Below are 25649 nucleotides of genomic sequence, written 5' to 3' on the forward strand. Positions count from 1 at the left end.
ACGATAATATACAAATTCCTTAGCAATATAAGGGCAACTAAAATTATTATGGGGGAAAGTAAAAGCTCCTTATGTTTCCCATTTGTCTCTCCTTTCATGATCCGTCCATCACGCAACTGTTGTTTTATTTCTGAAATATAACAACTATAACATGTTCATGAGAAGCATAGTACAGTTCATCCTAAACAAGCCAGGTCATCCTAAATTTCTACTATTTTATAGTCATAGATCAACATTTTCACTTGGCATTTTCATACAAAATATACTGTGGTGCTGAAATCTGCAAAGAAAATGAGTTATGTTTAAAAATTATAATTGTGCTTACAACTGATGTCAAAATTGGGAACCACTTTATATCTTTCTTTATATATTTTTCTATTTCTTTTGATTTTTTTTCATTTTCTTCCTTTCTCTTTTTAAATCTTTTAGTTTGCATTAATTCTTATAGTTAAAATTTCAGTAAAAATTACATATATAAAAAAAGAAACAAGACTAATCAATGAGGCATGTCGTATTGGCTGTTACTGTCAGAATTTGTTGCAAAAATCAAATTCAGAAAGCACACACAGATAACAAATGTGACTAATTTACATGAGTAAATGTACAATACCAGGAGTGGTTCTTCAGTTTCAGATCAGAGCAGCAGTTCCAGACTAGTTTCATTTCCAGCAGAGCTGGAAACAACTACTACTACTACTACTACTACTACTACTACTACTACTACTACTACTAGCTTAATACAGACAAAGAGAACCTCTTCTAAACAGGGCAGTTAGGCTAAGCCTAAACCATGCCCAGGAACCTAGCTGTCTCCAGCAAATACTGTTTCAGTTTCTAAACAGCCCACATCGCCTGACCTGTTACCATGCCTATTCATTGGCTAACCATGTTACCATGTCTCTGCCAGTCATGAATATTCCGACAGTTACACATTTTATGTTATGATTTGGAACTCTGTGATAGATAGCTTTCTTGTAGAAAATCTATCAAGAAATCTAGATAATCTCTATATGGTCAGTGTTTCTGTGAGATTGTGACAGCTAATCAAAGGATAAGCATTAAAAAGAAGGGCAAATATAGTGTGTGAGTATATGATTAAAGAGAAAGCATTTCTCTTTGAAAGGAAAGGTCATGTGCTTGTTCTGATCCTTATCACTAATTTCAAATATATGGTCAAGCAGAAGGCATGATCAATGTGCATTACGCTTTCTATCTATGATAATTGGAGTGGTCCACATAGAATTCTTTAAGGAATAGAATTCTTTATTGGCCAAGTGTGATTGGACAAAGTAGTAAATATGCAAGAAGTATCATTTGCATGCTTTGCTTGACTTTTAAATTACACATCCCTAGTTAAGGGATTACACTGAAGCTCCCTGGACTGTTTTTATTTACTTGAAAATAAATACACATGACGCTGATTTCATTGGACCTCCATGTTCAGGGAAGCAAAATTCAAACATTTCCCCCTGAGCAATTTCATACATCTATTTCTTTTCACATAAACAAAAGCTATGCAGGATGTGGCATGTTCTGTAACAAAACTATTTGTACATTAACATATCCTGTGAAAGATCCTGTCTTACTTTCTATGTGATGCATGTTTTTATTGGAAGCCCATTGGTCAGATTCTTTTTTCAAGTGTTGCTTCTCATTTGTTTTAGCAAATAATAAAAAATCTACATGCTCACTTATATAAATATCCTGAAGCAGTGATTTAACTTTCCCTTCCTTTAATCTTCAGGTCCTTATAAATGATCAATTCTCATTAAATCTTTGACTTTGATTTAACTATGTTATTAAAATGATGATATTTCATTAAACCTATGTATTATTTTCCTGGTTTGTATCAGATCATTGCAAACCATGTTTTATAATTGTAATGAATCATAATCAAAATAGCTTATTACATTGACAGCAACAGAAAAAATGGAATATTTCCCACCTCTTGCATCGACCTATACTATATTATTCCTGGCAGTGGTAGATTTTGACATCATCTCCATCCATTCACTTCCTCTTATCCATTTTTATAATTTTTGTTATATGTCCTTTCTGCCTATTAAACAGAAACAGTTATTTGTAGCCTACATATATAATTGAAGAACATTGTTGTCAGACAGAGACAAGTGTGGCATAAGATAAACAGCAGGTAAATGAACCTTGATAGTTGAAATGGATAGGGGAAAGGAGGGGAGGATAGGATAGGATCTATATAGGCTGACTTGTAAACCCTATATAATCTACAAAGCATGTGGCTTAAATTTTAAAATAACAAGCAAAAATATGAACCGGAAACTGTTGATGATATTGCAAATAAATAACTTCAAGCTATTAGGTGCTAAAACTCTGGGCCTGACATTGCTCTGAATGAAAATGAGAATCTCAAGGCTGATTACACAGTTGAAAGTGACAAAAGAACTTCCTATGTGAAAAATATTTGAGCTTGCTTACTGTTTTCCTAATTTCTGTGATGAAAATTAAAATAATTTTTTGACAGAAAATCACAATCATCTAATTCAATTGCAAGTTCAAGGATGGGCTATTGCAGAAATTAAAGCTTCTCTTTCCAAGCAGATATACTCCCGTGGCAAAAATTTAGGTGTTTTGTAATCTGGCACATGGACAAGAGAAGAGATTCTTCATTTTATGTTGGTACTATACAGAAAATGGGTGAAATGAAAACAGTAAGATTAACTGCTAAAAATGAAAGTAAGGATTCTAGCAACTTTCCAGATATGTTAGTGAAGACAAATTAACACAGTAAAATCTAGGAATTATAACACTTGGCACAGCAAGAAGCAGCAAATACCACCAATTTATAAATCAAAGCTCAGAAATGGCCGACATCCAGATTGGAATCCCAACTCTGTTGCCCTTCAGAAGCGTACAATTCAATACAGTCTCATCAATAACCTCATTTTTGAGGACTTCAGGAAATCAATGTCTAAACATCTGAAGGACCCCAAGGACAGGCAGATTGAGGGCTTCTTGCTACTTCATGGAGCAAACATTAAATGAAGTGGAAATGATGTTTTACTTAGATATATGGTTTATATTCCAGCTTTTAAGATACTAATCTTTTAGCTGTATAATGAATAAAATAAATATAATAAATAAAATAATGATAATTGTCATGAGAGGAAACAAGACAGCTCACCACAGCAAGGACAAGCAATTAACTGTCTTTTTTCACATTCCTTCCTATGTAACAGTAACATGAAGAGAAAATAGCTTTTTGCAATCACAGCTTTATGAAATTTCAAATGGGTTTGATGAAAAGTCATAGGAAGAGTGTTTAAAAGGAACCAAAAATTGTTGTTTCCCTGGAAATAAATTATTTAAATTAACTGACTCCTCTACTTCAATTCTAAGGAAAAACAATGTTTTGTGTTTTTCTGGGGTATATTTATTTCTTTATAACATTTTTTTTCTTTCTTATCTGAATCTCTTTGTCCTCTTTGTAATGTGTAAGTAGACTTGTTACTAATAAAAACTCTGTCTGATTCTTGATAAGAGATTTTCTGAAGGCCAAGTTTGAGAAATCATAAGGGAATATACAAAAGCATTTCAGATACTGTGTTCAAAGTTCAAAAATCAAGTACAAAAACAAACATGTTTTTTTCTAGGAAGAGAATTATAATTATAAATAGCTAAAATTAAAATATAATTAATTTTCTGCATCATGTAGTGATTAAAGACACTTCTGTAAAAATAAAAAGGGATAGAATAACCTTAATCTGTCAGAGTAAATTCAACATATATTTTTTTGTAATATACCAAATGTTTGAATATTATTATCAAACCAGATTGCATAAATCTGATTGACCACTAGCTGACAGCAAACAAGATACTGGATATCTATCCTTTGTTTCTATCTAATGGTTCTCCAGATTCTGTAGTCCAGGCCTGGTGGCAATAAATTTCATAATAGATTTAATATGTAATTAAGCATTAGCTTTGTTTTTTCATCTTGTAGGAATATGCATCTTCCATTACCAGATTCCAGTTCTGTTCAAGAGACTGTGTGCACCATAACTGTATTTTAGCAATCCCTATTATTTCTGGACAGTGCAGAAGCTCTGGAGATATATTACTCTAATGTATCATCATAGCAGTGTCATTCTGAAGATATATCACTGTAATACTTCAGAACACTCAAATGATAGTCTATGAGTTGATTCAATTCAATTATTGGACAAAAGGCATTAATAGACAACTGCATGGAGAACAAGAAAGAATGTTTCCTTTATAAGTCCTCTTACAGGATATTAATGCAAAAATGTGATCATCCTATGGGTTGTTCTATGTTCCATGCAATACCATAAAGCATTTGCATTGCAGTCAACTATTGCTAAAGAAGAAGTATCAGGTGAAACGTATATTTGTAGCCAGCAACAAAGAATACAGCTTATATTATCTCTTTGGAAAAGATCTGATAGATTATTTTGATGAAACTTCCAGTTATAGTATTGTGTTTGTTTATTTTTCTGCTTGGTCTGTGTGATTGCAGGTGTGTGCAAAATCAGAAATGCACCTGCAGAAATGTTACTGCACCAAGGACATTCAGAAGTAGTATCCAATAAACACCTTATAAAGAAAAGTAAAATCCTATATCCTTTATGTGGTTTCCATATTTTGTGTGTGTGTGTGTGTGTGTGTATGTATACATTCCTAACACCCCAGGGAGGTGTTCTGTTAAGATACAGCCTGTTGTGCCTTAAAATGGCTTCTACTGTACTGCCATAAAATGGCTTCTACTGTACAGCGCTGTGGAATTGCCATGGTAATGACTTCACAGTACTCCACAAGGGGGCTCCCTCTGGTAGCCGGGGGGGGGGGGGATCCAACATTAGAAATTATGTTTGGTGGAAATGTTTTCTCCCTATAAATAAATACCCAGGCAACACCAGGTTATCAACTAGTTTCATTTAAAAACTGAAGGATATAAATACCGCAGTGAAGAATTTGGAGAAGGAGCTTCTCCAAGTGAAAATGAAATAGATTAAAGGCCATGCCTGAATGTCTATTAATAGCATTATATGAAAATAAGGAATGGACTATTCCTCACAGGATCAGGAAAGGATTTGCAATAAAGGATGTCGGCAGGAACCACCTCTTCCCAATTCTGCTACAGTAAATCTTATTTGTGTTAGGAAGTTTCTCAAATACAAACCAATTTCCTCTCACACCCTGCTAAGGTGCCTCTCTGCTCAACTTTTATGGCCACACATACAAGCCTGACTAGGTAGAGTCTGAAAGGCACAAAGTGCACTAGCAACACAGGTGCTGGCCATTTTGCAGACAACCTGCTCTCTCACAGCAAGGTTTCTATTCTACTAAATTACCATTGAACACAGATAGGCTTCTTCTTTGTTGGAATTTTACTCAAGTATTTTAGACTGCAGTTTCTAGTGATTAAAGTACATGTATCCATTATGGAAGTATCTGTGAGAGATAGTCGTATAAATATATAGTTATGAAGATCTTTTGTGGATCACATTTTACTGTTCTCCTACCTCCCCCATTAGGACTACCTGATCTGGGCTGCAAACATCCAGTTAGACTCTAGAACAGGATTCTTCAACCTGGGCATCTTTAAGACTTGTGGACTTCAACTCACAGAATTCTTCAGCCAGCTGCTGGCTGATGAATTTGGGAGTTGAAGTCCACTATTCTTAATGTTGCCCAGGTTGGATATCTGTGCTCTAGAAGAGACCAAAGAGACATGGAAAATCCTCTTTGTCCTTATTTAGTGATTGGATATTTTGAGTAACACTCCTGATCCAAACATTTATAAAGTGCTTTTTTTAATATAACCATGCCCACACTGGTGACTCCATTATGTACTTCAGAGATCAAAAATAATAATCCAATACATAAATATCAATGTCCCTCACCAAAAATGTTTTAAAATCATTGTTGTATAGTATCAACCCCCCCATAGTATATATACATACATATCTTTATGAAATTTTACTCTTCAGATTATGGCTATTTTTCCCCAGACAACAAAGAATTTATCTCAGCTATCTTCATAGCATTTTTTTGATGTTCTAGGGAAATCATGTAAAACAATTCAGTGATTTTATTTGATGAGCCCTGACATACCTCCCTTATGCTATCATTATTCTGCTGGCAGGCAACAGCTTGATTATGGGCACCAGCAATGTGCTTATCTTCCAGGTGAGAGATGGGGGAACGAGGTGAAACATCTGTTCCCTGCAGTTAAGTTGGAATGGTTCTGGAGACTTGCCAGGAAATTTGAGTGGCAAACAGCACCACGAAAAACCGACTGTGATTTGGCTAGGAAGAGCCAAAAACTCTCAGGATTTTTTATATGCTAGGAAAGAGAAATTAGGCCATTAGGCCATTATGAATAATTACCCTGTCCTGTTGAATGCTATTTATCTCAATCTCAGTCTGTGCCCTGGATTTTACATTTGCTTTCATGTTATAGAAGAGGTAAATGAGAATAGTCATCAGTGCCCAGAAAGAGACTCTTTCATCCTCTCCCCAATCATGGATTGAATATACTCTACTGAATACAGCTTTAAAAAGTATTACGTTAATTGAGAGCCACATGTCTTGCAAAATTTCCTGATGATGTTTCATAGCACTATGAACATAATGTTAATTTTTCAAGTTTGCTCATAAAGATCAGGAAATGTGAGACAAATTAAAGGAGAGGTAACCTGTAAAACAAAACAAAAAAAGGATTTTTTTTCTGCAGACGGGACAACTTTAATATTTTGATTGGTTAAAATCAGCGTATGTTTTGCTTTTTATCACAGATCTTTTTTCAGAAAAAAATTACCTATCCCTTTTATGGGAGCTTTATGTACTTAGACGGTTTGACCTAAGTTGACTTTTTACTTATATAAGTAGTCCTAAACATGATCACAATTGAGCCCAAAATTTCTGTTGTTGTTAAGTGAGTTTTGCTCCATTTTACACCCCTTCCTGCCACAGTTTTAAAGTGAAAAACTACAGTTTTTAAGTTAGTAACACAATTTTAAGTAAATCTATGTTCCCCATTGATTTTGCTTGTCAGAAGATCTCAAAAGATGATCACTTAACCCAAGATACTGCAACCATTATAAATGCATGCCAGTTACCAAGCAGCTGAAATTTGATCTAATGACTGTAAGTATGAAAGTGGTCATAAGTCACTTTTCCATTGCCATTATAACTTTGAACAGTCACTAAATAATTGGTTGTAAACCAAGGACTGCCTGTAAATTAGCCATTTAAAGATTGATCGGAATTTGCTACAGATTGAGAAATTAGAGGAGAGTGATCAATGGTTGTTTAAGAGCTTTGGAAGCTTGGTGAGAATCCATGTATCTTACTAGTTAAATTGTTGGATGTGGATTAAACAGAATTCATAAATTGTAAAATTTGAACAACTACTTAATGTCAGCGTTCCAAGTATCATGTAGAATTAAACCAGAGACCAAGGCAAAACTATCCTTAAAGTTCCAATTTAATAAAGCAGACATTTTAGGCATATCTGTGTTAATCCCAATACTGGAAATGACATCAGAATTCCCCCCATTTAAAAGTTCACGATCTTGTCCCCACACCCACAATCCATCACATGGTCCAATCTTCTTCCACAGTGGCATCCATACCCAGCTTCTTCCGGTCAGGTGTACTGGTGCGGAGACAAAGGATGACCTTGGCTTCTAGTGAAGAATGAAAACAATACATTCCACAATCTCACTCCTGTCTATTCCCCCCTCCCATCAACTATACTAATGAAACAGCATAATGAAATAAGATAAAGTGTGGCAGGCCAAAATTCTAAAAGGAATATAAATGCAAGCCTGACACTTTTTTTCCTTAGTAAGTTTTGTATGGACTTCTCTTCACAACTTATTGCATATCTTGTATAAGCTCGAAATCCTCCATCTGCTTCTTCGATCAGCTTCTCTTTGGTTATCACTAGTGCTTCTGACAAAATTTCTCTCCTTAGTTCCAGCAATTCTTCTCTGTTTTCTTCTTCTATACTTTGAAATCTGGGGTAGCGCTCCAGTCCATCTATCTCCCCTTTCCATATTCCACTCTTTCCATTTCCAACCACGCTCAGTTCACTGTCAGTATCAACAATTTTCTTGTCTCTTTGTTTATTTTTTCCTTCAGTTTTTAGAACTCTGACCTCCACTTTCTTCATTTGATGAACATCCTCAATTTTTCCATCAAATTTTACTGTTCTATGATCTATGTTCTCCAATTTCTTCTCAATTTTCTCTGTTACTCTGCATGCCCCCCCTTTTTTAAAAAATGGACTGTTTTTGCAAAAACAGGACCATTTTTGATCCTTTTTGGCTCCCCCAGCCCCCCAGGAGCACTCTAAGAGCTTCTCAAAGCTCTGCAATTTTTTTCAAAAATTAGGTGTGCAGAGGGTTTGGGAGGCCTGCAGAATACAAAAACTTTTTTAAAAAAATTTACCTCTTCAATATTATGGTGCATCTTATACTCCAGTGCATGTTATAGTCCAAAAATATGGTAATTGTGGAACTTCCTTTTATAAATTCATATAATTAAACAAAATAATATGGCAGTATCAAGAGTCATATTTCTGGTTATTATCAGCCAGTAGAAAAGATATATACCAAGCCATACATCTTCCATAGAATGGATCAAGGATATGAGCAAAATATCTTAAATGCGCTACATGATAAAGTTGCATCTCCTGCTAGCACTATCTGTCTATCTTAGAAATGACCAAATATGAATATCCTCAATATACATATTTCTAATATGCATATGGGAAATCAGCATCCTTGTATGATAGGCAAGGATAGCCGTGGCAATACCCTGGAGTCAACCAAAGGCTTTTCATCAGGAATATGCATAAATAACCTTCAACTAACAACTAAGAGCTATAAACCAAGTTCTACCTTCAATGTGAGGAAAGCTAACCTATGAGAGATGGCACATGTGTAAATCTACCAAGAATTAAATATTAAATATTCTTAAATATAAAAAATAGAACTTTTTCAGTGGCTTGATTTAATCCTCAGATCTGTAGTGGGACACCAAGTAAATACTGAGATAATACTAAAGTGTTTTGTTTTAAATAGCTATAAAGTGACTGGAATAAACTGTCTTTAGTGAAAGACTGAGTGGCTGAAGTTCTATGGACAGCAAAATGTTTTAGGATAGATATATGACCTATCTCCTAAAGAACTATTTGCACATTTAAAAAAAAAAAAAACTTTATCTTAGATTTGCTTAAATGAACAGTCCAAAAAAGTTGTTAAATAAATTTGAGGCAAGACTGCAGCCCCAGCAAACCCTTTTGTGACAACAATGGCTTAGTCAAATTTCCCTTCCTTCAGCAGCTCACTGTAACTGTAGAATCTAGATCAAGAGGAAAAATTAAATAGAACACAAAAATAAGACATCCTAGATCTGAATGAATGAAATATTTTTATTAAATACTTTGTTCATTACATAGTTGAATGTGCTGACAACAAAATCACACAAAATTTATCAATGGAAATCAAATTTAGCAACCCATGGAGGTCTGGATTTGGAGTTACACTCAAAATTAAAGTGGAAAAAAACACTACAGGCTGATCCAACTTTGATGTAATGTCCTTAAAACAAGTCAAAATGAGGCTCAGTAGTGTGTGTGGCCTCCACGTCCCTGTTTGACCTCCCAACAATGTCTGGGCATGCTCCTGATGAGGTGGCGGATGGTCTCCTGAGGGATCTCCTCCTACACCTGGGCTAAAGCATCCCCCAACTCCTGGACAGTCTGCAGTGCAATGTGGCATTGTGTATGGAGTGAGACATGATGTCCCAGATGTGTTCAATTGAATTCAGGTCTGTAGAATGGGCGGGCCAGTCCATAGCACCAATGCCTTCATCTTGCAGGAACTGCTGACACACTCCAGCCACATGAGGTCTAGCATTGTCTTGCATTAGGAGGAACCCAGGGCCAACCGCACCAGCATATGGTCTCACAAGGAGTCTGAGGATCTCACCTCGGTATCTAATGGCAGTCAGGCTACCTCTGGCGAGCACATGGAGGGCTGTGCGGCCCCCTAAAGAAATGCCACCCCACACCATTACTGACCACTGCCAAACCGGTCATGCTGGAGGATGCTGCAGGCAGCAGAACGTTCTCCACGGCATCTCCAGACCCTGTGACGCCTGTCACATGTGCTCAGTGTGAACCTGCTTTCATCTGTGAAGAGCACAGGGCGCCAGTGGCAAATTTCCCAATCTTGGTGTTCTCTGGCAAATGCCAAACATCCTGCACGGTGTTGGGCTGTAAGCACAACCCCCACCTGTGGATGTTGGGCCCTCATACCACCCTCATGGAGTCTGTTTCTGACTGTTTGAGCAGCCACATGCACATTTGTGGCCCGCTGGAGGTCATTTTGCAGGGCTCTGGGAGTGCTCCTCCTGTCTCTCCTTGCACAAAGGCGGAGTTAGCAGTCCTGATGCTGGGTTGTTGCCCTCCTGCGGCCTCCTCCACGTCCCCTGATGTACTGGCCTGTCTCCTGATAGCGTCTTCATGCTCTGGACACTACGCTGACAGACACAGCAAACCTTCTTGCCACAGCTCGCATTGATGTGCCATCCTGGATAAGCTGCACTACTTGAGCCACTTGTGTGGGCTGTAGACTCCGTCTCATGCTACCACTAGAGTGAAAGCACCGCCAGCATTCAAAAGTGAGCAAACCATCAGCCAGAAAGCATAGGAACTGAGAAGTGGTCTGTGGTCACCGCCTGCAGAACCACTCCTTTATTGGGGATGTCTTGCTAACTGCCTATGCTTTCCACCTGTTGCCTATACCATTTGCATAACAGCATGTGAAATTGATTGTCAAACAGTGTTGATACCTAAGTGGACAGTTTGATTTCACAGAAGTGTGATTGACTTGGAGTTACATTGTGTTGTTTAAGTGTTCCCTTTATTTTTTTGAGCAGTATATTTTATCAGGGGAAATAGTCCTAAATTTAAGCCAAAACATTTCCATTCAGATGGAATAGAGGTGGTCCTCAAATCCAGGCAAGAGCTATTATTTTTCTGCCATATGACTTGAAATGAAACAGGTCAACTGTTGACCTTCCTTTCCTAAAGCCAAGAAACCAGCTTTCTATTACAACCGCTGGGAAAGCCATCTTTTCTCAAACCAACCTTCCTCAGAAACTAATAATGACTCTTAGAAACCTAAGGGGAAAAAATGCAACCCATGGACAATGAAAATTTCACCACCATTCTATATATAAATGTGAAATCTATTATTTTTTGTATCTTTGTGCAATTATCAAAATGAACAACAATGCATATCTTTGGAAAAATGGAGTGTAAATCTATTTGTGAATGAAAAATGTATTCTGTTAAAGAAAACTGGTGGAATACATGTGCATATAAGAAAATTTAATTAAAGATCATTGTTGATAACTTTTTTCCAGATGCAATTCTGTTAATTATTATGCAAGCTTCCTGACTATATTAGCAACATAAATAGAGTAAAATAATATTAAAATAATATTTTCCATTCCCATGCCATTTTTTAAATTTCAGTGTTAGGTTACTTTATATAATAAGCCTGAAGCGTGTATGCTGTAAATCACTGAGAAATTTTCAGGCGAAAAATTAAACTATGTATATTTCTTGTACATTAATAAATGTGTGTATGTGTGCATGCAAATACACACACACACACACACACACTAAAAATATCCTGCATGAAAAAGTACATAATATATGCATATCAATTGTCATGATGAGTTAAAATATAGTTCACAAACCAGGGTAGAAATTTGTTAATTCACATGTTAGATTCAGAGAAACTGAGCCTGACTGAACTTGATATTTACTTATCCTAAAGTTTTAGAAATGATATGAGTTTCGAACTGGGGCGAACAGGGAGGAATCCACCCCTGATTGGCAGGATATTATTCTCTTCAGAATATGCATAATTTTCAATTGTATAAATAATAGAAATAGTTTAGTTGTCTTTTAATTTCTGTATCATTGAAGTCTCAAATCTAAATGAAATCTGAGAATTAAATAAGTATTAATTATTAATACTTTAAAAGAAAAATGTTAAATAATTGTTATTTTCCCCCTCCCCCAACTATATCCCTATTATGTGGTCCTTTTGATTGAAGGGCAGGATAACAAAGCATTAAACATAGTGGTTACTTGATCTACAGTGCTCCTGGGGAAAAGTTCTTGATAAGTGCTATATGAAGCCACTAAAATTTACAATGGCTCTTAATTGTTATGAGCCTAAATTGCAAATTTACCACTGCTTTTAAAGGATTTCTGATATTTCCAAACTTGTTATTTCTTGCATTGGTGATAGATTAACAAAATCCTTTCACAAGAAACAAAGAAGCTATATGCTCTGGAGGGCCCAGCCGCCCGCCCAAACTCCTTACCGTGGTTTAAAGCTGCTGGCGCTTCCACGCATGCACACATCGCATACAGCGCCTGCGCAACGCTCCACCAAGCAGCTGGAGCATCGCAGAGGAAGCATGCTTGTGGAAGCATCATTTGCAGCTACAATGCATGCACGCACCACGCGTGTGTGCACGCGCACCACATGCATGTGGGTGACACCGGGGCCGTTCCAACCATACTGGTTGAAACGGAATTTGGAACCCACCACTGGTTCTCATGTTAAATAGAATGTTTGTGACTGAAGTTCCCTTTAATTTGGCACGTGCCTCCAAATGCTTCTTGTCTCAAAGCTTAGACTGAAACTGGCACACTGGAGAAATTTATTTTTTTTCTATTTACTGCTCACCAGATGTTTGATATACATTTTCTAACAATTATAGAATAGATGAGGAAACATACTAAACATCTGGTGAAAATATAATCTTATTAATGAAATGCATCTGATAACCCTCTATGTTTAAATCAATCCACGTGTTTTATGTGGCATTTTTGTTTTTTATTGCCAGATACATTCAGATACTTTTGTTTTACATTTCTAGAGATCTATCTTATCTCATCTCTCAATCTTCTCCCCCTTGAAATCAATAAAATCAGAATATGCTAAATCATTATTTAATAATGATCTTGGCTAAAGAAAGGATTAAATCTTTCTAAACTCTGTTGAAGATATTAGAGTATGCATTTATTCCAGACAAATGATACATTAGTCCATGAGATTTATCAATTTATGCCTATCCAGTAGTGGATGTTTACTTGCATGTGTAAATGGTGAAGAGCCTTGACTTCAATCTTAAGCCATGTTTCTACTTTTCTGTAAATTCTGGGGTTTTAAAGATCTTCTGATATTTGTTCTGATAAGAACTAACATGACATCTATTAGGCATGATCCAGAATTCTCATAGTTAGAGTTTTTTCCACTAGAGCAGGGGTATCAAACTGGCTGCCCATGGGCTGGATGTGTCACGTTCAGCTTCGCAAAAGGGAAAAACATCACATGACGACAAGGTTATGTGGCATGTACAGTATGACACCCGTGTGCTTATAACTCTTTTTTTTCATCACCTGGTCATTGTTTTTCATCACCTGGTCATTGTTGGTGTGATGTGAAGCCTGTTTACAATGCTTTGTTTAACAATGGTGGGATGATCCTAGAAGACACTCTTACATCATTAATGGTGAAATTACCTTAATCTTGCTCATCCACTGAGATGCAGAGAACAAGATTTTTATCCTATATGATTCTATTGCAGTTTGAAGCATTGCTAACACAGGTTAAGTCCACTAGAGTTTGTCCCTGAAATTCCCATTCTCTGGAGGGTTATTTAGTTTTGTTGTTTACCTTGATATCTATTTCATTTGCAGTAAGTGAGAATTAAATTGATCCAAATAAATAGTTGGTCTTTTTATTAGGCGCGTTGGTTACTTCTGTTGTGTTTATTTTTTTATACTATTTGTTTTTAGATTAGTTTTATGTTTTAACTGAGCTTTTAACATAGTTGGATGACATTTTGTGGCCAGGGTAGGATTTCAAGTGAAAAGCCATTTATATGTAAACTACTTCCATATGGGAGTTAGACTTCATGTACATTTAATGGCTGAACCAAAGATACATGATCACGATGACAAACACGTAAAATGTATTTCTAAAAAGCAATGTAGCACTTATTTGATAAATAACTTCTTTCTTTTTGGATCTACAACATATTTATTAACCTTTATTAAAATGTAACATAATGAAAAGTTAACATAGAAACAGATTTATCCATTAGAAAAATGTTTATAGGATTTAAATACAAGGTTAGAGTCTTACATTTCCTGACTTTCTCTGCACTTATCAATGTTTTAGCTGTGAAGAGGCTGGGACATTGGCTTTTGAAGGGTACATTAAACCTATCCACCAACATATAATATCACACACACACACCGGCTAACCATTTATATCAAAGTTTAAAACTCACAAAGTCCCATTATTCCCATTCATTTTTGAAAGAAAAAAATAAGTTGAAAAATCGTGAATAAATAATAAAATTAAAATTAAAAATAGGATAAGGAAGGAGTGTTAAATATGCCTCCTTGAGTTAGTTATAAAAATAATAAAAGATTAATAAAAAATCAAAAATAAAATAAACACATTTGCTATGGACCCTACTTTTTCAATTAGTATTTTAGGGTGGGGCTGTTGATCCTTTTGAGCATCCTTCTAACATTTAGAAGGAAACTAACCTTATTTAACTAACATTTGACACAGACGAGACTGTCTTCCACTTGCCAGATTATGGAAATAAATATACACTACCTTTACATATCTCTCTAATACCATGCAAATGAGTATTCCCATTCTCAGACCCAGACTCGGGGAATTCTCTTATAGATTCCAAACAAAATTCAATCATTTCAACAATTGTTTATTCATGAAGTATATCTCAACTACAAAAATCCAGCAACTCTTTGCTGTGATCTATAGAAAATAGGCTAAAGTAGATTTGGGCTATGTTGGGTAAGCTTACATGTTGACAATCAATTATCAATTTGGAAGAATTATACATATGTAACCAAGAACACTACACAGCTTAATATATTTCCCAGATTAAAAATCCCAGATCATTCTGGCAGCAATGACATCTGCACCAAGCAGGACCATTACATCACAACAAAGAGGGAAGAACTCTTTGTTGCCATTAAGTGCCCATTAGGCCAATTGATTGGCAGTCCTTACAGGGAAAATGGCTGGAAATTCTCTTTGCATCTACAAGCACTGCTCCAGCATATATCCCATATTATGTTGAAACAGCTTTTCACATGGTTGGAGACATTCAGAATTCTGGTGGGGAAAATCAACCACTGTCTTTACAATGCTACACCATACAGCTATACAGATGCATGATAAGGGTATGCATGGGGCAACAAGATTTTTCCTGGTTCCATGACAGCAGGAAAGTAACAAAAGCAACTGTGTGGATAAGTCCACACCCTGCAATGTACTGTAATTTGAGTGCTTCATGCCCAGTTAGTTCTTTGAAAGTTGTAAGAACAAATTGATGGATGTCATCTTTTTTTGAATGTCTCCTGTGAAGTCTTGTAGATTTCCACACTTAGAATTGATAATTTTAGAGGATAAAGGGGATGACAACATCGTAGAAACACAGCATATAAAATTGTTGAGTCTGATCATTATTTCCCAATATTATTCTCTTTGCAGCATGTAATTTTACTTGATTGCTGTAACATTTTCAAAGATGTGCCCCACAAGAATATTTGATGTTATGCCAGAAACAAATAGCAACTCTAATAAGAAAACAGCAAGCTTAACAAAGTTTTTGCATTGTATTGTATTGCATTGCTGGAGATACTTGTTATTTAGTCTTCTTTCACTTTCCCTAATTCTTCTTCAACCTGCCAGTCACAGATTTCTCTACAAAACACATACATTTTCTATAAAGTTACTGTTTGTGATATTTTTTAAAATTGAATTGGAAAGTTGTGCTACTTGTGTGGTACTGGTGTACTAGCTATTCTCTGAAGCCTGTCACTTCTGTTAATATTAGAGTGGCAACAATATTAACCTTGGCTGAAGTTGAATGCTACTCTTCTCAAGACTTCAAAGCCACCAGTATTACAATCCTGGAAGTTACTCAAAATATGAGAGATGGAGAAATCCCACAATGTAAAGGAAAGGATACAGGAGTAAGAATGATTAAATAGCATGTCGACATGTATGACAAATATTGTCCATTCTCATTGCACATTGATTAGCTAAAGAGTGAAATTTTCCTTTCAGCTTGAATGATCCCAAAATTTTACATGCCCATTCTTTTTTATTTTACTCTCTACTGCAGTAAAATCAGCACTATGACATTAACAATTCTTCAGAAAGAATCTGTTGAAAATCTATCCACCAAAGTATATTCAATTATTGGTGCAATATAATATAAATAAAGTATAGCTTTTCTGACAACTTGGTTGCTAACATAAGCTTCAGTTCACATTGAAAGCAAATAATATTTTTGTAAAAAGTCATTCAATCCCCCTACAGTGAAATACAACAGCAGTCAATCACATCAACAGATCAGCTGGCTCTTTAGTCAAAGTTTACTTTTCATAAGGCATTCTTTCTATCCCAAAAAGGGAGATGGGAGAAAAAAACTATTCCACTGCAGTTTCTTTTGTTCCATTAATTGTTTTCTCTCTGTTTTGTCTCTCTTTACTTTTGCTTTTCTGAGGCATATGTTGGTATTAAACGATCATTTCTACATTATTTCACTTGGAAAGATCTAAATTATCTAGGAAAACATCCAGAAGACAGCAAAGCTAAAATTGTTAAAATTAACAATTACCATTGTTACCTGCCAAATTATACAAATTTATCTTACTGGATGGAATCACATAGTTGTATCAGCTGCGAGAGAACATTTGGGTCTCAGCAGATGTGTGTCTGTTTTTCTCAGCTCTACCCCACTGGAATTAATAGATGTGCTGTCCAGCCATGACTTTTTCAGGTGTTTCAAAATACTACTTAAAGTTGCTTACTATTAAAAGACTGAAATTGCCATTTTTTCCTAATTTCTAACTATTTTGTTTTGATTTATTTAAAAAAAATTGGAAGAATACTCTCTGTGTCATTTATCTATGAACTCAATTTTATATCTTCATAAGATGTACTTGGAAAACTTACAACTACAACAAACTTTTGCTGCAAGACAGCATGTGCATAGTAGACATGATTAAAACTTCTTAATTTTCTTAAAATATAAAGTATTCATGAAAAGAAAACGAGTGCACCATTCTCTAGACCGTGACTGAGTAACTGTTCCTAACAAAAATAATAAAACTATAAAGTGATGGAGCAAGGAGTAATAGTTTTCAAATAAGTTGTGAGAGATTATGATGTGGAAAACCTTGGGGAGCTAAGCATAACAAAAAATAATAAAGGAAACATGAAATGCTTCTTGGTTGTGATTATTTGGAAACCTTCAATGGGAATTAACCTTGAGATATAGTGGGGTAATTATGTTTCCTGATACTGCATTGAGTTCTTCCATCTCTTGCAGGTCAAATTATATAGTTGCTGATTAGATGACCAAATGATTAGCTAGAGAATCTAAGAACTTGTAGACGTTCTTAAAAACAGGAGTTTGGAATGGTATGAAGAGTTGTAACAAAAGGGATAGAAAGGAAGGAGGAGCAGGAAAAATAAGAAAAGGAAATAAGAGAAGCTAGCTAAATGTGTTTGGGTGAATGTGTCTATAAGCAGGAGAATGAGAATGATACCATGAAACTCCAGTTCTGCTCTTTAACATGTGAAGCTTCTAAATTCTTCCCTGAACATCATATCAGATTTAAAGTTTAATGAAACACAGCTTCATATTGGTGTAGAAAACTATGAATTTGTTTGTATATTCAATGGTAAGTCCCATTTCTCTTAGAATCTGTTCAAAATGAAATAGTAGCTTGTGCAAGAAGTGGGTTGTCGAGTTTTTGGGTACCATGTGGAGTGTCTCCAGTCATTGTGGTATGAATTGAATTGAATTTATTGAGTTTGTATGCCGCCCTATTCCCGAGAGACTCAGGGCAATAAAAAGGGAGGGGATACAAAAAATAAAAATAAAACAACAGTTTAAAATTGGCTGGCAGATGGAATTCGGAGGAGGCCTAGTCTGTGGGATCTAAGTATGTAACATATTTGAATCAGAATAATATTTGTCTTTGGAAAATTATTGTTACCAAAGCTAGTTTTTGGAGAAGATGTCTAGGTGCAGTGACAATCTGAATTTTAGATAGGACTTTAATTCAAGGATGTATTTCCAAACCAGTTACATTAAGAATTAAGTTGAGCAAGATTCAACATATAATTAGAACAGATAGAATCATATATTATTGTTAGACAAATGTTCACCTATGAATCTAACTGCTTACAATATATCGGATTGTGTTGATGCTATGACTTAGTGTACATATTTGGTGTATGTGTCAGATTATTTTTTATGGTCTAAGTGGAACTTTATATTTTATAAAAGTCAATATAGAGATATATTAGTGAATGTTCATCTTACAAGCTAGAAGGCTGTTCAACTCAACTAGCAAAGAGGCATAGAATTATTTGTAGTATGCTAAAGTTAGGTAATGCTAAACTGTTATAAAACTTGTGTAATTACTTTTCATTGGCTAGTTACTGTTATAACATTGCTGCTAAAATGAGATTATTCTGGGCCACTTGGTGGAAACCAGTTAGGAATCACAACCAGATTAATTAATTGTGCTTTATTGTGAAGTTATATTGAATCTTGCAAGTCTGAAAATATAGTCCTTTCCCCAGCTTTCTTTACAGCCCAAAACTAGGGAGGGTCTCATCTGAGCCTCTTACCCTCCCCACCCCCAGTTTCCAGCTTTGCTGTTTCTTATCTGACCATTCCCTTGGCAATGTCTCTTTCCCAGACTCCCAAAGTCTTTTCCACATACCATTACAGTTGTACAATGCGAGATTGTTTCCTGAGCGCAAGAAAATAAGTACAATGTACTCATTTTTCATTTTAGAAATAGTTCTGTCAGCAGAACTTTTGTGTAGCGCGTTTTTTATATCTGAATAAGATTCATTCAGATCCAGTTCCTTTTCCGCCAGATTTCCTATTTTCAACATCTTTTTCTTCTTTCATTTCAGCCAAACCCTTTGAAAACGGACAATACTTGGACATCTATGGAATTACAAGAGACCAAGCTGGGGAGTATGAATGTAGTGCTGAAAATGATGTCTCAGTTCCAGATGTGAAAAAAGTAAAAGTCACAGTAAACTGTAAGTCGTGAATTTTTTTTAAAAAAGAATCATTAAGTACATTGTGATTTTAGACACAAAATGCAGTTGTCAATAAATGAGTAAATGTGACATAAATTGTGTATAAAGATTACACTAGGTGAGAAGCATAGCTACAGGCTTTGCCTATAACATGTCTTCTGGAGAAGGTCATTGACCTTTTGTACCAGTGGAAATTCTTGGCAGTTCTTATAATAACTTACAATAACTTACATTTCATGAGCATGCATTATTCCCAGCCACACATCTCAAAAAAAATTATTTTGAAAGCCTTTCTCATTCATCCATAGACTTCTTCCACATGCTGGGCTGCCTATTCACTCTTTCTTTTTGAATTGGAAATGTTCACTAATTTCAATCTTGATAAGAAGATAACAGAACTCTATAGATTTTAGCAAGATTTCCACAAAACGTGGCCATTACATGACAGAAAGCTGAAAATAAATGAAGACTGTGAGAGAACCTCTCATTCCCCACTGAAAAGTTTTTACCAAAAAGATACCTTTGGGGCCAATGCTTATTTGTGCATGTTATGTATCCTTATATACATATACAGCAGTGGTGGGTTCCTATCAGTTTGGCCCAGTTTGGTTTGGTGGCTTGACCCAGGACTGCCACACCCACAAACTGGTTCTCCAGGCTGCGCCATAGGCACCACCATCTTGGTTTTTGCTTCTGCACATGCGCAGAACAATTTTTAGTGTACTGCTCAGGCGTGCGCAGCATGCATCAAGCGTGTGCGGTGTGCCCACAAGCAACCTGGCAGTACTGACTGCCGGAACCCACCTCTGGTATACATACGTGTGGGTATGTGTGTATGTGTATGAAGAAATTAAACTATAAAAGTACAAGGAAAAAGATTTAATCTTATTTTTAAAATACACATTACTTACATAAAATATTGTAATAGGTTTCCCTAATAACAAATTCAAATTTTCTGAAGATTCTTTAATTTTATAATAAAGAAAATGATAATAAGTAAAACACTACTGTACTTTATTTAAACTGACTTGTATTTTCCTTGTTTCATCCTTTTGCAAAATTCTGAAGTCCATATCTGTGATAATTCCAGTAATGAAATTGTTTTGAGTTGCCGCATATTAAGATTAAGTTTGAGTGGAAAAAAAAACTCAGTTCAATTTTAAACGATAGGAGTTATGATAGTGAGGAGTTAGAACAGTGAGGAGATGAGGAAAATTTACAGTTATCATAGTGGCTATTCCTTCTCACACAATATATTTCAGATTATAATTGCATTTATGTACTCTAACACAAATAGTTCTCCATTATGCTTAATATTAACATACCACTAATGTATTGTTTCAGGAAAAATGCAGTAGAAAAATTGTAGTTATTATGATGGGCTGGTGTTTCTCAACTTTGGCAGCTGTCAGATGTGAGGACTTCAATTACCAGAATTCCCCAGCCAGCAGATACTGCCCTTAGAGAAATGAAGTAATACATCTGCATATTGCCAAAAGAAATACTGTTACTTAAGAAGACACTTTGTGTCTTGAATCAGAAGGAGACTGGTAGCACCTTTTCAGACTAATTATTAAATCAGATTAAAGCCACAAACGTTAACTACAGAACACTGTTAGAATATTATAGGAGATTTAGATTGATGTGGGATGAAGTAGGGAGATGAAATAGTTATGCCAATGCAAGTTATATCTAAAACACATTGCAAATACCATACAAATTTATAATTAAAAACCCATTGTTTTTGTATAGAACTTCTGAAATCTTTTGATGTATGTCAGTTTTTTAAGTCTTTATTCAATTCTTTTGGTAGAGTCTTTTGTTCCAAAACAGCTACTTTGATATACTTTAGGAATTCTGGGAATTGAAGTCCAGACATCTTAAAGTAACCAAAGTTGAGAAACACCAATCAAAATATATTCTCCAATCATAATTGCAAAACTCAGAACAGGTTTTTGTTTCGGGGGCGATATGCTGACTCTGTAAACCGCTTAGAGAGGGCTGAAAGCCCTATGAAGCGGTATATAAGTCTAACTGCTATTGCTATTGCTATTTGGCATTTTGAGGTAGAAAATGAGAAGCTAAAATAAGAAGGCATGGTATTTTTTTAAAAAAAATAGAACTACCCCACCCTTTACAACTTTGGAAAATCCTGAAAATCTTGACTGTTATAGATATGCATGAAAAAATATCTGTTTTGCATCAGTTAATTCATCTACTGACATTGTAAGTCCAAACCATTGATATGGACATCTTCTTGTCATTTGTTTGCCTGTTCCGCAATCTACCCCAATTTACTTGGCTTTGACACTACCAGAGAGAAGTATTTTATTTAGTAGAAGTGTGATTTTAAAAAAAAATACTTGAATTTTTGTATTCTCCCCACCAAAACAAAATAAGACTCATCAGTAGGATTCTTTTAAAAGCATGTGTTTCAGGGTAACACGTTGTTCACCTCCAAATGCTATGTTTTTAATGTGTAGTGATTTCTTCCACCTCAATGGGAAACAGATATGTAATCCCCCTCTCTGTAAATTCCCAGCACTTGAATAATCTAGAATGTGCTCCAGAAAACTATGACTGTATTCACTGAGCTCTTGTTTTTCTGGATCTGACTTTAACGTATAGCTTGGTAAACCTTATCTGCATGTCTTCCAAGCCGGTCATATTACTAGCAATATATTGCCAGTAATGTATTACCAGTTATTGCTTGTAGCTAGATTAGGAGTATTGGAATTCTTCCTGGATTGCCCAGAGCTGCCTCATTATATCAGTTTCCACTTTCTGCCTGTTTAGGAATACATACATACATACATACATACATACATACATACATACATACACACACACATACATACATGCGTGCATGCGTGCATATGTGGGCGTGTGTGTGTTTTATAGATTTTCACAGGTATAGATATGCTGGTCTTGTATTTGGGTCTTTTCCCATGTAAGATTGAGATTGTCTTGGCAACGTTTCAGCGCGGTCTCACTCGCCATCTGGCTGGTGTTTTTGGCTTAAAGTGTGATTGGAGCTGCCATCTGTCTATAAACCAAGAGGTGGGGGTGTGTGAAGTGCCGGCGTTGTTTCAGTAAGTGGATTGATTGGATGTGTGGCTGTATCATGATTGGTCGATTGGTGCTGATTGGTGCTGGCTGTGTACCCATTGTTGTTTTGTGTTGTATCGGCCTGGGTGGTGGGTGGGGCTCATTTGTTGACTAAGGCTGGTTTCCAGACGTCTGGAAATATATATGTAAACTGTAGATAGTACATATACTTTATGTACCAGACATAACTTTAATTTCCATTAGAGAAATGGATTATATTGAAATCCAGAATCTTTACTATTTTGGCTTTTTCCTTAGATCTTCTATAACGGGTGTCAAACTTCATTTCATGGATACCACATCAAAGTTATGTTTGACCTTGGGAGATGGGTAGGTGTGTCCATGGTAGGCATGTCCAGCTTGACATCACTCATGTCGGGGGAATCTGTGGCCCAAGCACTTTGCCAAGCTTCATTTTTGCTGGCAGAGGCACTGCAGGCTGTTTCCAGGGTGGCCTCATGGTCTAGATCTAAGCACCATGCAGCCGGATCCAGCTTGTGAGCCTTGAGTCACAAGGTATGGGTTAATATAAAATATGTCCTACTTTGAACTTTCCATCAATATCTTGTTGGCCATTTACCGAAATAGAATAATGGGCTATGCGGGTCTTTTGCTGGCTATAATAGTGCTTTTCATTCTTGCTTGAAACATTCAAATATAGTTTACAAGATAAATGGTTTGAGGTAGATATACTGATCTCAAACTTCCTAAAGCAGTCCAAAATTCCATAATAATTTAATAGTCCAGTGAAGCAAAACAGGATCTTTTTAATGCAGTTCATACGAACTTCACTTTCAGTCCAACTCTTTGCAAGGATAAAGGAAACAAGATAGCATCCTGGTTCAAACTGTACTGCATCAATCCTTCCATCCATTTCATCTGTGGTTCTTTCTTCTTCTAATATTCCACTAAGAATATCAGAGAAATCTCATAAAAGCATTGCACATTGACAGACCAAGCTGTGTATTTGAACTACAGTATATTGTTACTTACATATATCACAGGTCATCTGACACTAGAGAATAAAGGTTACTGCCTTTCCTGCCAGATGAAAGGAAGATTTTTGTGTAAGCTGTTGTATTATCAAGGATAAAAAGTCCAACTAGGAGAAAGATCATGATCCCTTGGTTTTTGATGTGAAAATTTTGTATCATTTACCACTCCACTGCCTTTGGACATATTGAACAGGATTCTGATTCCCCCCCCCCCCTTTTGCTGTAAATACGACGTAGCTGCCCCAAAATCAATGCCATTACATCAGATTTATGCTCACATTGCAAAGTGCAATTTGTCCTAATGGCCTTGGCTCTACAATTGTAATTAAAATAGCTGTAAATGTTGATAGATGGTGCAAGGTATATGTGCAAGTCTTGATTCACCGAGGAAATGTGAACAAACTGCAACTCTTGCAAGAGAGACTTTGTGATCTCTGTATCATGCAAATCACCATATGCCTGGCAAGAGAGTTAACTCATCAAGATATAACAACCATTGCACTCACCAGATGTGTGTTTAACAAAACAGCTGCAGGCTGGAAGCTGCTTAGAGCCAGAGAAATGATTTATGGGTGTGTCTGCATTTTAATTTTCAATGAATATATATGTTAATGTTTGAAAACAAATTCCAATAATGTCCTAATCTACTTCATTGCATCTAATTCTAAAGTCATTTTGCTAACACTTGGAGTGTGTGAGGGAAATAGTATATTTAGCCTCTTTTTTTACTGCCTATTTACCAATGCAGTACATACTTTCTATAAATAAGGAAATAAGAAAAAGATAGATTTACTCATGCAGGTCTTGGAAAAAGAAGATAATTTGTACATTTTTTAAAAATATTTTTCCTTGCAAAATAAGGATGTAAAAAGGTTCTTGAATTACAATTTGAGCAGGGAAGTGTGGCATTAAGCACTTGAGATAAAAAAGAAAAACCTTCAAAAAATTTCTTTTTCATGCCACCCAGACTGGATATATGGCCTAATAATTCTTGGTTACTATCAAACAATGGTGCTGTCAGGCTGCAGTGAGACCTGGAAGTGATGAAAGAAATAGAGTGATAGAGCAAAAAAACACAACCATCTTACTTTGTTGAAAGCACCAAATTCAAGCAAGGTCTCACAAAATGTGAGAAATAAAAACAGATTTTTCAAACCCTGTGGAGTGAAGCTTTTTCTGCCGCTCAAGCTATTTTCTGTGGAGATGACACCAATAAATGAAGCCCAAATGAAGCTAGAAGGTATAAAGAATGCACACTTTTAAACAGGAATAAATTCTTTTCAGCTTTAAACACAAAATTTCATTATCCAAGAAACAACACCATAGAGCTATGGCTACTTGTACAAACAATTTGCATTTTTAAAATCCAAATAATGTTTTTAAATTGCTTTCAACAGTAAATGATTTACTGAATGAACTTCATTCAGTAGAAATACTTTTAGGCATTAAATATTACAAAAACATTGTGGATCCTTTCTATCCATAGGGATTTTCTCCATTCTCATTCCTTCCCACATTTTAATTTTTAATGAGCCCAAACTTATAACACTTAGGTTTTCCTTTTTTTTAAAGAGGTCTATTATGGACAAGCAGTGTCGGTAATGATCACTAGAGGAGAAAATACAACTGCAGGTAGCAAAAGCAGCTGAGAAATAATGAGCATTGTTGATGTCACTGATGATGGTGTACATTTTTTTCCTGCAACATGTCATTCTGCAATACCTACAGAGAGGAAGAGTGACTCTCTGCACAAAAGCAAAGTGCATGCACATACATATGAAGAAAATCAGATGCAGTAGCTGCAGTAGCCATATGAGCCTGAATAAAAGAAACAGCTGTTTTAATGATTTGAAAAGAGGGAGGAGGGGTTGTGGATCTAGATGGGGAGGGTCAAACCCACATTGCCACATCAGCATCAGGTGACTAAACCGGGCATGGGTGTGGCCAGTGTGTGATGCATCTGGCCCATAGGCCAGGAGTTTGACAGCTTTGGTCCAGATAAAGACCTACATTTTTCCGTACATTTATGCATGCCTCTCATTCACAGTTCCTGAGGTTTACCATTCACTATTGTAAACCCTCTGAATGATATATGATATGATTTCCCTCTAAAAGTCCCATGAAGCAGTGACCTCAGTAGAATGCAGTTCATTTCTCTTCTGACCAAAACATTTTACCGTTTACTGTTCTACACAGCATTTTGCTAACAATCAATTCTGAACAACTATGCAGCATAAACAAAAGATCTATTTTTTAATATTGGATGTTCATTTTTATGTCATAAACAACCACTCTGCCTTCCAAATGTATGCAAGGAAATAAA

At 35.8% G+C, this 25649-nt stretch overlaps 1 protein-coding gene across 2 annotated transcripts in view; it reads left to right on the forward strand.

The window, feature by feature from the left end:
• The window catches only part of NEGR1 (neuronal growth regulator 1), a 531321-nt gene that overhangs the window by 355858 nt on the left and 149814 nt on the right, over positions 1-25649 (forward strand). For both annotated transcript variants that reach the window (XM_087719471.1, XM_087719472.1), the window contains exon 4: positions 19092-19223. In XM_087719471.1, the coding sequence (XP_087575597.1) occupies positions 19092-19223 (132 nt within the window). The remainder of the gene's footprint in view (positions 1-19091; positions 19224-25649) is intronic.

The sequence above is a fragment of the Thamnophis sirtalis genome, unplaced genomic scaffold (genome assembly GCF_051295495.1).
Source record: "Thamnophis sirtalis isolate CommonGarterSnake01/CBP01778 unplaced genomic scaffold, rThaSir2_p1.2 scaffold_7, whole genome shotgun sequence".
NCBI lineage: Eukaryota > Metazoa > Chordata > Lepidosauria > Squamata > Natricidae > Thamnophis > Thamnophis sirtalis.